Source organism: Parasteatoda tepidariorum, chromosome X2 (genome assembly GCF_043381705.1).
Source record: "Parasteatoda tepidariorum isolate YZ-2023 chromosome X2, CAS_Ptep_4.0, whole genome shotgun sequence".
Taxonomy (NCBI): domain Eukaryota; kingdom Metazoa; phylum Arthropoda; class Arachnida; order Araneae; family Theridiidae; genus Parasteatoda; species Parasteatoda tepidariorum.
In genome coordinates, this window is record NC_092215.1 from 40,552,363 (window position 1) to 40,566,928 (window position 14,566).

General features: G+C 27.8%; 1 protein-coding gene across 3 annotated transcripts in view; it reads right to left on the reverse strand.

The window, feature by feature from the left end:
• The window catches only part of LOC107449919 (protocadherin Fat 4-like Cad96Ca), a 116,311-nt gene that overhangs the window by 20,541 nt on the left and 81,204 nt on the right, over positions 1-14,566 (reverse strand). For all 3 annotated transcript variants that reach the window (XM_016065607.3, XM_016065600.3, XM_016065615.4), the window contains 2 exons: positions 9,316-9,417; positions 9,108-9,233 (listed from right to left, as the gene is read on the reverse strand). In XM_016065607.3, the coding sequence (XP_015921093.1) occupies positions 9,108-9,233; positions 9,316-9,417 (228 nt within the window). The remainder of the gene's footprint in view (positions 1-9,107; positions 9,234-9,315; positions 9,418-14,566) is intronic.

The following is a 14,566-nucleotide window of genomic DNA, read 5'->3' on the forward strand; positions in this document are numbered from 1 at the left end:
AATATTATTTTTAAAAGTAATGACGTACTTGGTCATATCCATTAAAACATGCAACGGCGAATCGAATTTGTTCTTTAAGGATTTCGAATCTATTATTAATTTATTGATAAGATACAGAGACTTAAATCTTTTCTATTTCAACTTAGCCTACATCTAAATCATCAAGAAAAAGTATATTTAGAACAACGGTAAATCAATCATCAGCGCTACATAGTGCGTGCATGTCTATCATTATTGCAAAATTGAGTCATCATCAGCGCTTTTCCGTAACGATGCCATATTTACCTCTCAAAGTTTAGTAACCTGATTTTGTATAGACCATCAAAATATTATTTTTAAGATTAAAACTTGGTTTTCCGTGGATATAGATATATAAACTGATAACATAAGAAACTGTTCAGTTTAAGTTCTAAGATTTGAAAAGCGGTTACACTGTTTATGATTTCTTACTTCTTTGCCATCATTTTTACATCAAAATAAAACATTTTTAGTACTACATTGTCGTAATCGCAATAGTTGTCTATTTACTATTTTATTTTTTAAAAAAAGCTGTTTCGCATTTCGTATAATAAACACGTAAGATTTCAATAAGAAATTAATTTGGTTTTTAACGATTCATTTGTTTAAGGAAAAATTATAAATGCTTAAAAAATGTTTTACACACATTGTATTTGGTGATTAATTTCCAAGCAACGTGATTAAATGGTTAAATTCAAGGTTGAAAAGAAAACTAGCCAAATTTTAAAGGTAATGTAATATGGAATACATTTTTTAAGTGGTTGAAAAAGTCATTTGAATAGAATATTATATAGTTGTGTCTAAAGAATGATGAGATTCACTAAAAAACAGCTAGCTCTTATGCTTACATTTTTATTGACAAATAGTTAAAGAGACAACTGGCTTTGAAATATTAAATTTCAGTATATATCGATTAAATACAGACTTTTATTCAACTAAATTGTTTATTTATCAGTATTCGTAAATTAACCAGCATATGACCACTATGTAGGGAAAAAAACAACTAATAAAACCCTCCATTGAAAAACACGTGAGATAATAGAATGTAATTGGTTGTTCTTACCAATTCAATACGTTTTTCCCCCATTTATTATCAATATATTTTCGATTAATAGATAAAAAAAGACATAGTGTATATCGTTCTTAAAGTTCCGCATCGAATAAATGGAAAATTATCGTAACGTATAAAAATTTAATCCATGGAAGATTTTAATGTTAATTTTACGTTTTTTTATTTTTCATTTTGAATTTTCTACTCATTAGTAATTAGGCGTCTATAGAAATTTAAAAAAATGTTTGCATTTCATTAAAAATGACGCCTTGAAAGGTATGACTAATGGTTGTGGTATTTGAAATGCTTCAAATAAGCTCTGTAAATAAAATACATTTGGAACTACAGTTACTTCTCTGTAATGAATTTAGTTATATTATTTTGATTCGAAAAAACGGATAAAAAATGCAACTACTGCAGTTTTTCATAAATTCATGTTCTTTTCATAATTTGTTCTCATTATTCTTATTAGAAAAATTATGTTTTTATAAAAAAGTTCTTTTTTATCTGACTTTCACTTTAAATAACATAAAGAGAGTCAGTAGAGCATATATCATAATGCTAAAACCGACCGTTTTGCGATGTACCTTTTCTAAGAAACCAATTATGATATCGCTTTGCACTTTTATGGGGATATTTGAGATTATATCAGTTGTGAGCTGTGATAATGTTTTAATGTTAACAAGAATACTTTTTGAGTATAATTTTTTTTTAAAAAAATGTGCCAAAAACATGTATTAACAACTATAGCAGTGTTAACATGTATATGTAAATGTTTTATGAAAAAAACAGCAGTTATATCTTGTAGCAAAATCTATGTGTATTTAATCTATGCAAGCAAAATCTATGTGTATTTATCATGTCTTTTTATTGCAATTTTTTAGTAGAGATTTTAGTATAATGTTCTTAAATGGCTCATAAATAAAAAATTCAGTCGATTACTGTTTAAGCCTAAACAACATAAGCCTAAAGATTAACATAAGCCTAAAGAAAATCTTGATTCAAGGAATACTGAATTATAAATCTATCAGAATATTTAACCTTGATTAGTCTTTATTAATTAAAGAATGATCTAATACTGCAGACGATAACGTATTTAAAGATTAGAACTGTTTCAAATTCACATCAATAAATTCAACTGCACGACTTAGTAACTTTTCTTGTCAGAGTATTTGGTATTGGGACTTTTTAGAGTAATGCATTTGAGTCATAAATTAAGTCTTTGATAGTTTACTATTTACTAGAATAAGCCTAAAGATAATCTTGGTTCAAGGAATACACAGCAGAAATGTGTAAATTTATTAAACGCTTTGACCTTGGTTAGTCTTAAATTAAAGAATGATCCAATGCTGTTGAAGATAACAGATATGTAAGATTAGAAAGTACTGACCATGAAGAAAGATGATTCGCTTCCTTAGAAGATCAGCTAATTAGCGATTCTATATGACGAAGAGCCGTTCCGCCATATGGAGGTTGAAAAAAAATGGCGACAGGTGAAAACGGAAATCGTAGTCACATAGCATGACTTTGCATCCGGTTTTGACCTTTAAAGGTTACAAAAGAAAGGTGTTCTAAAATGACCAATGAATGAAACAGAAATCGACCGGAAAGTTTGAGAATGGACAAAATTGAAAGGTTTAAAACTGTTCCAAGTTGCGAAAATTGTTTCCATATAATTTTTATTTATTCCAGATCAGGCAGTGAAGCGGTAATCAACTTGTTGCGAAAATCACCGCATTTTACCCCATTCGTAATTGCGGTTTTTCTTTTTTATTCAACAATTTCAACATGGTGTTAATAGCTCTATAATTTAACGTTATTCCCACAGATAATATTCATAATCTATACTTCTATACATTTCTATAAACTTAAACGGATATTTTAAATTGTTTTAGAATATAAATTGATTGAAATATATGTATTAAAAAACGAGGCATTTAAAATTTTAAAATAATAAAGTAGAGAGTTTATTTTATTGCTTAAAACTCATAAGTTTAAGTATTAACAACCCTCTTTAAATAAATGAACCTAATTTGGATTGCTATTTGGTCACTCTGTCAGAAATTTTAGTACGTAATGCACAGCAATATTAGTCAAATTTTCTATACCTTAATATACAGTACGGAATAGAACTATTTTAATAAGCAAATAACTCACTCTTAAAAATAAAACTCTCACTTTTGACGATTCAGCAATCCCTGAGCTATATTTCCTTAATTTTGAGAATCATTTCGTCCAAATTCACGTGATTTGTGACGAAACGCGAAGTCTTAAATTTATGACGAAAATGTAACGAATGTAACGACGAGTATTGTAGTAAACTAGAATGAAGACTTGTAGTGGATGCCTCATGAAGTCACTTAGCTCCATAAAACTGGGTATTTACTTTAGCTGTGATTGCTAACGTGTCAATCTTATGACCGACTGGGTTTAAATCTCAGTGATGACCCAACAATATATCATCCCTTCCTTTAGCACATTAGGAGTTACCACTGCCCAGCAGTCCTCAATTGGTGACCTCACACAACTCTCATAACACAGATGGCAGCACCACAGCTGTGCTCATCACCACTAATCTAATATTCCCTATATCTCTCATTAAACTAGGCGATAAAAACTATAATGATGAAATATTTCCATAATTTTGACGAATTACGATTGTTGCTTTGTCACTTTGAGGAAATGTTCGCTGAGAGCATATACCATGAAACGGTTTCGTCAAAAACACAGAAACGTAAAATTTGAATATCCATTTTTTTCTGTGCACTTGATAACACGTTACTATATTTCAATTTGTACAGAAACATGAATCAACATTACACATTATTGAGATAGTTCAAACTATTTATATTGAGGTTCAATAATAAATCTAAGAGGTTATTGCGAAGCGAAATAGAGCATATGCCATTTTTGCTGGAAATCTTAGAAGAAGATTACCAATTTTTTAAGACTTCTGCAGCGCAGTAAAAAGATGTGTTATGCTACTTGAAAATACTAATCTCTATTAAATGCACAAAACTAAGTGTAGCATTTGCACGCCAAACTTTCAAAATCATGAAGACTCACACAATAAAAAAGTTTCTAAAAAATTTATTTTAAATACAATTATTTTTTTTTAATAAGTTAAACTATTTACAAGTCATAGACCAGGTGAAGTCAAACTAGTATTATTATCGCACAGAATTAAAATCTTCGAAAAGTAAAAATGAAAACATAATTTCCACAAACCAGCTTAATTGTTCTTTATTTTAGAGTAAAATGTTAACTGTCTTTCAATGCATTGCTGCTGATGACAAGGATATTAATAGCATCTTTAAATTAATTAAATTATAAAAACTAAATATCTATTTATATTAAGTTACTGTTAAAAAATAACTCTAGCAACATCTTTCTGAATACTTATTATGCACAAAATCGGAAAACTGTTTTTTTATTTTAAAAATAAAGGCAACCTAATTATTCTTATGGTGAGGATACAATTAAACAGAAAAATTTACATTTGAAAGTTTATTCGGCTTAGAGATGCAAACAAAGAAACGGATATAATGAAACGGGAACCCAATTCACACACTTATCCTTTTTAATAACTTTATCCGCTTATGGTTTTGAAATATTCTGTTATGCTTTTATTAAATATTCTTTTGTTTGCGTTTATTGTTTATTTATTACACATTTTTATTTAGTTTCAAGGCAAAAATTTAGATTCTACTATTTATTAAAAAGTAAAAGGTTAGATTATACTAGTTAAACAGAAATTTTTAGTCCTTCAACATTTTTTAATCTTATGACTCAATTTAAATTTGAATAATAAAATCGAGATTTTATTACAATCAAGTGATTTCTTTGTTTAAAAATATAAAATATTTTTTTCAATATTTTAATAAATTCATAAAAAATGGCTTTTTTTTTAAACAAAAACATTTTTCAAAATTCAAGCAAAATTTTAAGAGCAATTACTAAACAGTGCCTGGTTACAGCGCAGCACACTACTATTTAAACATAAAGGTTTAGCCCTTCATTTTTTTCTTTTATCTTATAACTCAATTTAAATTTTAATAATAAAATCTATATTTTAATACAATCAAGTGATTGTTTTACTTGAAAATCTAAAATATTTCTTTCAATATTTTTATGAATTCATAAGAAATTGTTTGTTTAAAAAACTCAAAAAATTAAAACAAAATTTTAAGAACAATTACTAAACAGTACTTGATTTCAGCACAGTATAAATATTAAAATTAGCTAATTTCATTTTAATTTTAACTGCTTCACGCTCACATTACTGTATAAACATTCGTTAAATTCATATTGAAATATCCAACTGAAATTCTGCATCAAAAGGAAGATATATTTCCGAAATATTTTGTCCCATATCTAATTGCAATTTGTCATCTTTCCAATTAAATAAAAGTTTCATCATTGAATTTTATTCATAGATATTTTTTTCATGTTTGCATTTTTCATTTTCCTTTCGTTACCTTGAAGAAAATGTATTTTTCCTGAAAATAAACACTATTTTTTATTTACATAGATTTCTTACATCCAGGGTACATTACATGAAACCTTGAATATTTTTTAATGTTTACATTCTAAATGGTATTTTCACCTTTTTTCTCGAAAAATGAAAAATTATTTCAATTTTTTGCGGAAGGGCATGCCAAAAAGGCTAATCAAGAAATTAAGTAACAGTTTTCCTTTCGCAACCTTGAAGAAAATATGTGTTTAATTTTCCTGAAAAAAAATTCCTCAACACTATTTCTTTTTTATCTACATAGATTTCTTGCATACAGTGTACATTACATAAAACCTTGGATATATTTTAATGTTTACATTTTAAATAGTATTTTTGCCTTATTTTTCTCAAAAAAATGAAAAATTATTAAATTTTTTTGCGGAAGGGCATGTAGAAAAGGCGAATCAGGAAACTAAGTAACCGTAACGAAAAACACACACATCATAAATCGCTTTTTGAAGTCCTTTATTCGTGGGACAAAGTTATAATAGAAGAATGGAGGCATACGCTTGAGGGAGCTTTTTGTTCAGAGTCGTGTGCCAAAACATGGCACAATAGTCGCCAATTGCTCGACATTTCTCTGCTTTAAGAACATCTGAAGGTACTTTTACTTAGTACTTACTTTAATCAAATTTCTAGGGGCATTGAACTTACATTAGCAATCTTTTAATAATGAGGCGTATTTGTTCCTTAATATTAAAAATATATGCAACGAAGCAAAATGCAATGTTAATTTAATGAATCTGTATATCGTATAAAGAAAGGGCAATGCCATTGTAAAAATGATACAGTGAAAATATCTGCATTTACTTGTCTTTTTTTTTTTTTTTTTTTTNCTTACATGTAACGTATACATGAATTTTTAGAAAATAAGCAAGGCGTACAAAAAAGAGATTTTTGGTAAATGTTAATTATAATTATTATTATTATTATTATTATTATTATTATTGTTTAAGAGCCACAGATACAATTGTGTTTTACAAAATTGCCGTCAGCAACAAAATTTTGAATTTTTGTAAATTGATAACGCGTTTGAAAAAATTAAATATTTGATTTTCGACCGAAAATTTTTATATCTAAAATAAGTTTTAGTCTTTAAATGAATTGGGATGATTCTCTTTAGTTTGCCGAAGAAACCAACAAATCTACTAAATTTTATTGTTGAGCTGCAATGCTTGACCTATTAATATTTAAAATCACTTTAACTCACAGAAGTAAAACTCTCTTTCTTGACGATTTAACAATTTTTGAGTGGCATTTCGTTATTTTTGATGACATATTCTTTTTGACGAAACGTAAACTCACGAATATCGGACGAAACTGCTTCTTAAATAGCGTGTCATTTCAATGCATTTTGGGAGCGATATAACAATTTTTATTTCAGTTCAAAAATGTAAACACTGCGTGTCGGCATGGTGCAGGGGTTAATGCTCCTGGTAGTTAAGCAGCCTTCCTGAAACTGACTCTTTAAGATGACTTATTAACCATTTAATCATAATACCTTTGTTTTATGCTAAAATTTTGAATCAATTAAGTAAACGGTTAATTTAATTTTTTATTAAATCCAGATTATGAAATAAGTGAAGATAGTAATTTTTTCAATTTGACAGAGTGTTTGCTCGGAGCATTTCTCGTGAAACTGTTTCGATAAAATTGATAATTTTTATGATTTTTAAATATCAATTTTTTCAGTGTTTAGAGACCTTGTCATAACTATAATAAAATAATTTAGAATAATTCGAATTAAAAGTTTTTATAATTTCATTCGTTCTATTTTTAAATAAAATAGGAAAAAAAGGCTGAGCTGGATAAAAATTGGAATAAAATAAACGAGAAAAAACTTTTTGCTTAGAATCAATGTTTTGTTTCCTAATCAAATACTTAAATCAGTTCAATTTTGACAAATTTCATATCATCAAACTAGTGATGATAGTTATTTCTTCAATTTGACAAAATGCTTGCTCGGAGCGTTTCCAATGAAACGACTTTGAAAAGCACAATTTTTTTTTTAATTTTTAAGTATCTATTTTACAGTGTTTAGACACCTTATAATAACTATAATCAATGAACTTAGAATAATTTAAATTAGATGGAAGCAATAAAGTTAAAATTATTCAAAATTAAAAAGGGAAAAATAACAAAGGCTGAGTTTGATAAGAGTAAGAATAAAATAAACGCGAAAAGCTTTTTCGCTTAGAATCAACCCTGTATTTCCTAATCAATTACGTAATCAGTACAGTTTTGACGAAATTCAGATCAAACAAGTAAAAATAGTAATTTCTTCACTTTGAGGAAAACATTTTTTCTTGGAACCTTTTCCCATGAAACATTTCGACAAGAAAAATAAATTTTATGATTTTTAAATATTCATTTTTTCAGTGTTTAGAGAACTTGTAATAGCTATAATAAAAAATAATTTAGAATAATTCGAATTAAATCTTTAATAATTTCAATCTTTTTAATTTTAAATAAAATAGAAAAAAAGCTGTGTTTGACAAAAATAGAAATAAAATAAACGAAAAAAGGCTTTTCTTTTTATTGCTTAGAATCAATGCTGTATATCCTAATCAATTACATAATCAGTACAGTTTTGACGAAATTCATATCAAACATGTGAAGATAGTAATTTCTTCAGTTTGAAAAAAATATTTGCTTGGAGCATTTCGCATGAAAGCTTTCAACAAAAATAAAGAAATTTTTATGATTTTTAAGTATCTATTTTTGCAGTGTTTAGAGACCTTGTTATAACTATAATCAATAAACTTACAATAATTTAAATTAGATGGAAGCATTGATATTAGAATTATTCAAAATAAAAAAGGAAAAATAGCAAAGCTTGAGTTTGACAAGAGTCAGAATAAAATAAACGACAGAGAGCTTTTTTTGCATATAATCAATGCCGTATTTCCTAATCAATTACGGAATCACTGCAGTTTTGCCGAAATTCAGATCAAAAATGTGAACACAGTAATTTTTTCAGTTTGAAAAAAATATTTGTTGGAGCATTTCAAATGAAAGTTTTCGACAAAAATAAAGAAATTTTTATGATTTTTAAGTATCCATTTTTGTAGTGTTTAGAGACCTTGTCATAACTATAATAAACTCATTTAGAATAATTCGAATTAAATTTTTTGCAATTTCATTCGTTATACTTTTAAATTAAATAGTATTAATATTGGAATTATTCAAAAATAAAAATGGAAAAAAAATCAAAGGCTGTGTTTGCATTCGATTGCGTTAAGCATTCGACACCTCACTAAATGCAATAAAATCGTAAATTTGGCGAATAAAATTGTGTTTTAGTAAAAGTATTGGCGAATAATTTTTTTTGTTGTAAAGAAAAATATATTTAAAAAAAATTGTTATTCAAAAGTCTTCGCATTTGGCGAAGACTTTAGAAAATTGGCGAATACTTTTGATATTTGGCTAATTTATTGGCTGATAATTTAAAACCCTTAAAATGGACTACTACGTTGGTCATAAAACCAAACCCATAAATATTATAATGCTAAACATTGCTCTCACCGAAATGGGCCTTTCAGGTAGAATAGCTTTATAACTTTCAGCTAAAAATCTTGGATTTTGGTCATCTGCGTCTTGAATCCAAACTGTTAATGTAGTAACTGAAACTTGAGGAGGCGTTCCTTGGTCCTAAAAAAGTATGATAAACATTAGTGTGCAAATAAAGTAAGAATTATTCATTTCAGAGGAAAGATTGCGACATTTTGCATACCTTGGCTTTAATAGTAACTGTAAAATTTGGCAACGTTTCAAAGTCTAATGCTGAGGTTAAAATCACATGACCCTCTAAACTGCTTTCAAAGGCAAGAAGATGCTAGAGAAATAAAATATATATCAATTTTAGTTTTAAACTATTAGGCTGTTTGGCTTAAAATAATAGATATTATACAAAAAATGAATGAAATGTATACAGTAGTATACGTATTTCACTCAGAAATGCAAGCAATTCATATAATTCATTCCGTTTACCGGTAATCAAACTGAAAACTAAGCTCTATTTCTAAGAAATTAGAAACCCTTGACTAAAACTGAATGTGTGCAAAGTTAAAATTTAATCCAGAGGTGGTTATGTGATGTTTCTTTTCTTTTTTTTTCTTTAAATTTTATTATTGAACCCCCTCATTGTATGATTATTTTTTTCTATAACCGTCGTTGAACAGCCGACCCAATTTTAGGTTTACGACTATTAATATTAAACTTCGTAGCCTCGCAATTTTGAGCACAATCCAGAAGAAAAGGGAACTCCTGGATCAAGTATTGGGAGAAATTAGCCTTTGTCGAGGACTTTTTGATGCAACTAACCCGTATTTACGTTACATAGAGAAGAAAACAACGAAAACCTCCCACATATTAGTTTGAGGGCAAGGGGATTATAACCCATGATCCGTCTACTACTGAGGATATTTTACGTCAACACTGTGATCGGTGCGAGCCGGATGCGGAATTCGTATCGAACCCGGTTCACCTTATTGGAGAGTGAACACTCTATCCCCTGAGCCACCAGGGCACTTGTATTGATTATTTTGTTTTATATTTTATAACCTTCGTTGAACAGCCGACCCAATTTTGGGTTTGCGACTACTAATGTTCAACTCCGTAGCCTTATAATTTTGAAAACAATCCTCAAGATAAGGAAACTCCTTGATCAGTACCCCCAGAGGTTTGATTTGTTATGGCAGCATGGAGGATTTTGTAACTCGACAGATTTAACGTGCATCAATCGCCATTTACTACACGGGGAGTCTTCGGCCGGTGGGGATCGAACCCATGACCTTACTAACGTGAACGAGCATATTTATTTTATTAAATTTATTACATTACAAGTATTACATTTCAGTCCTTATCTTCATTATGCGTATGCTGTTGATATATATTTTTCAAACAACAACAAGTATAATTCATCAGGCTTGAAAATTATGACGGGGTTTTATAAACCGTCGTTAAACTCCGTTTATAAGACAGTATTTCCGACGTCATTGGTCATTGCTTTACTCGTTCGTTATATCATATAAATACATGCGATTTTTCTTCACATTTAAAAGGGTTATGGCCACTTTATTGTACATAGTGACTTTCATGACTATTTCGTCTGCCTTTTTAAAATTAAATGACTGAAAAGCTTATTTTAAAGCATCTTGTATGTAAAGTAGGAATACAACTATCTGTTCTAGACCAGTTGAAAAGTTATCTCCATACATAAATTTCACTTCGTCATCTTTACTTTCAAAAAAATGTGCATAATTATTTTAAAACCAACCCCAAATTGAAAAGAAGGAAAAGGGGGAAATTTCTTAGTATTGTTTTTTTAATTTGACACTACATTTTTTAAAACAGTTGAATTACACAAAAATTGCAACAATAATCTATCATTTTTACTCAATTGTTTTAAACTATACTATACGCAAGTTAGAAATTTTGTCAGTCTTTTCCACCTATAAATTATGAGTCTTAATTGTAATTCTTTTTTTGATTTGTAACTAAAATTTTTCTAATACATTTAATATCTCCAAAAATTCCATTCAAGATTTAATAATTACCTCTATTTATATATTTATTTATTTTAATTTTCTACACTGAAGCCATTTGATTTTAGCAAAGCATATACAAATATATTGCGTTAGTAAATAACACGAGTTTAGCATGAAAAAATATGAACTTAAGTGAGACAGAATGAGCCTGAATTGATGTTTCATTTTTGAAGAATCAGAAAAACGCAAAAAAAAATGGCAATTTCAAAGCATGGTCCTTACGACAGAATTGTGTCGTTTTGAAGTGTGAAAAGAATGCCTTGAATGAAAAGACCAAAAAAAAAAAAAATTATAGTGAAAGGAAACATGGTCGAATGAAAATTGGGCTTAACAACTTTAAAAACACTTGCTAACAGTTTTTATTGAACCCTAAACAAAGCATTGTTTTTTTTATTCATGTTATGTAAATATTATTATGCATATATTATTATGTATAGATTATTTCTACGAAACGTCAACATTTTAGAAGCATAATTTCATAATTATGTTTTGAAATTTGAAATTAATGTTGGAAAAACTAATGCTCTTAGTATCTAAATACAAAAATAACATTTTAAACTATGAGCAATATTATACACTGGTTATCATAAATTAAGGAAAAATCACAAAAATAGCGATAACTCTTTCAAAAGTAAGCCAAACCGTGCAAAATTTGCATATGTTGTCCACTAAGAGTAGCTGAGTAAAATTGCAATATGCAAATTAGTGGCGCTGCACTCGGCTTACGTCATCTGCCTGGAGCATAAAAGTCCAAGTTTGAGAGAAAGCACACAAATTTTACTGTGATTGCGACATTGAAAATCTGAGATAGCCAATTCGTAATAATGACCTCTAGGCATCATTNAAAGTTAAAATCCAATAAATCCCTACTAATTATTGGAAACCCTCCAAATAGGATTAGGCAATCTCAAGTGGTTTTGATAGATCTCATTCTGACTTACTAGTTACTTCCTCATATCTAAGTTTTTTTTAATATTTTCCACATTTAAATCAGATAACACCAATGCATACACTTTTTCGACAAAGAATACAGAATCGACAAGAACTAATCTGTATAAAGGTCTATTGTTCTATGAATCAGAAAGTAATGTGTTTAATAAGATTTTTCAACAAAAAAAACTTTTTTTAATATTACGAAATCCGTGGAAATACCAATAAAAAACTGGATAAAAATTGTTGTTAATAAAGAAAAATAAAATTTATGTTAGGGATTTTTCTGGTCCCTAATATAAATATTAGGGGCCAGAGAGGGCCAATTTCCCTCTTTCAATTTTCAATACGGAGGCAATTTTGATTGTGTCTAAGCAAATAAATCTATTTCGCGTTAATGTGAGTTCAGCTTGAAAAAGTACAAACTGAATTGCGACAGAATGTTTCATATAACTGAAGAATCAGATAAACACAAAAAAACTTTAATTACAAAAGATGGTGCTTACGACAGAATTGTGTCGCTTTGAAGCGAGAAACGAATGCCTAGAATAGAGAAACTAAAAAAAATAAATTAAAAAAAAACGTTTTAGTGGAAGAAAACACGCCGAGTGCAAATTGAGATAAACAGCTGTGGAAACATTAGCTAACAGCTGTTATTGAACTCTAAACAGTGCTTTTTTATGCTGTTAGTATTTCAATGTAATGGCAGCTCTTTATTTATACATTTAAAAGCATAATTTCATAATTATGTTTTGAAATTTGCATTCGAAAAACTAAGGCGATTAGTATTTAAATACATAGATTACGCTATAAGTTCATTCACATTCAGCAATAAGGGCCTTCTTTAAATTACTGCAAAAAAGTGAAAATTGAAAAAAATGATTAATTGGAAAATTATTAATTATATTATTAACTATTAATTATTGATTAAAAAATTATATTAAGAATATTTTACCTTCAACGCAGAGAAAAAGACAACGGTGTTTCATACTGTATTTTATAACTATCAATTATTGAAATACTAGATTTTATGTTTTCTGCTTATTTTGACCCAAAATAATGAAAAAAGTATGAAAATTATCTAATAAAACGTCTGCGTTAATGGGTTAATTGCCATTACATATTTTTTTTAAATGACAAGGCGGGCCTGCACATGTGTGTAACAATATATAAATAAATTAAATAAACATAGTAAATGTTTGCACAACCTGTATTTAAAGACAACTACAGTCTCAACCCACCAGGGCATGTTTTCAACAAGTCCTTATAATAACTTAAATAAAATAATTTAGTCTGCTTTAATGAGATTTTCTAAATTTATTTGTGTAAATTATCTTAGCCTCAAAGTAGGAATCAAAACGTTAAATGCGACGAATATACAGAAGTTTAATTTTATTTCTATAAAATATCTATATTTTAAAACAATTTTAAAAATTTTAACGTAACTGTTAAGCATAGAATAAAAAAATTTGAATTAAAATATTTTTTACCTATTTACTAATTTTCTATTAAATTTTACTTCAAATGGCCTGATCATTAAAAACGTGGAATGTAAATTAAATACACAATATCTTAACAATAAATTTTTATATTTAATCAGCATTAATAAATTTAATTAATTAATAAATTAAATTTAATTAATAAATTTAATTAATCAGCATTAATAAATTTAATGTAATTGTCTCGAATTAAGCAGTTGACAAAACTCAAAAAACCTATGTATTAAAAAAAAGGCAAATGCAATCGCATTCTACTTTTTCTCTTATATAGAAAAGCGATATAATCGAAAACTCTGAAAAAAATAATAATTTAAATATTTTGCAAAAAAATTTAAATGATCATGTATTTTTATATATTTTCTCCAATTTGTTACTTCTATTATTTAAATAAAAAAGGTATACTTATTTTGTTTTGATAAACTTTTATGAACAATAATTGTGTTAAACAAACTATAATTATCATGTACTCTAGATCGGGACAATAAAAGTTTTTTCGAATAAACTCTGCCTCAAAAGCAAATCAATAAAAAAAAGAAGTTTCCAAATTCTAAAAAATAAATATGACTAAGGTTTCCTTTGTTCCCGGAACTGAAGAATATGTAATTTTTTTTCGGGTTTTTCACTTCAATAAAAGTTAATCTGCAATAAATTGGTTTTAAAAAAAGTTTTTGTTAGAAAAACTATTTGGAAAAGTTAGAAAATATTACGTGTCGAAAGAAAAGGTTCAATTTAGTTTTTTTTAAAAAATCGATTGTTCAATTTTAAAAAAGTTTCATTCCGTGAAAATATAACTTCTTAACTTCTATTTAAAAATTAAATCTTTCCTAAGAATCGTTCCAAAGAATACAGTTTTGAAATAACTAAGACATAACATATATTTATCTTGAATGTATAAAAATAACTACACAAAGGATGCAATCAATTTAAAATTATTGCTGGGTATCTTTTCACATTATTTTACGGCTTAATTCCAGAAATGCTTGATCCACCGCAACTTAATTTATCA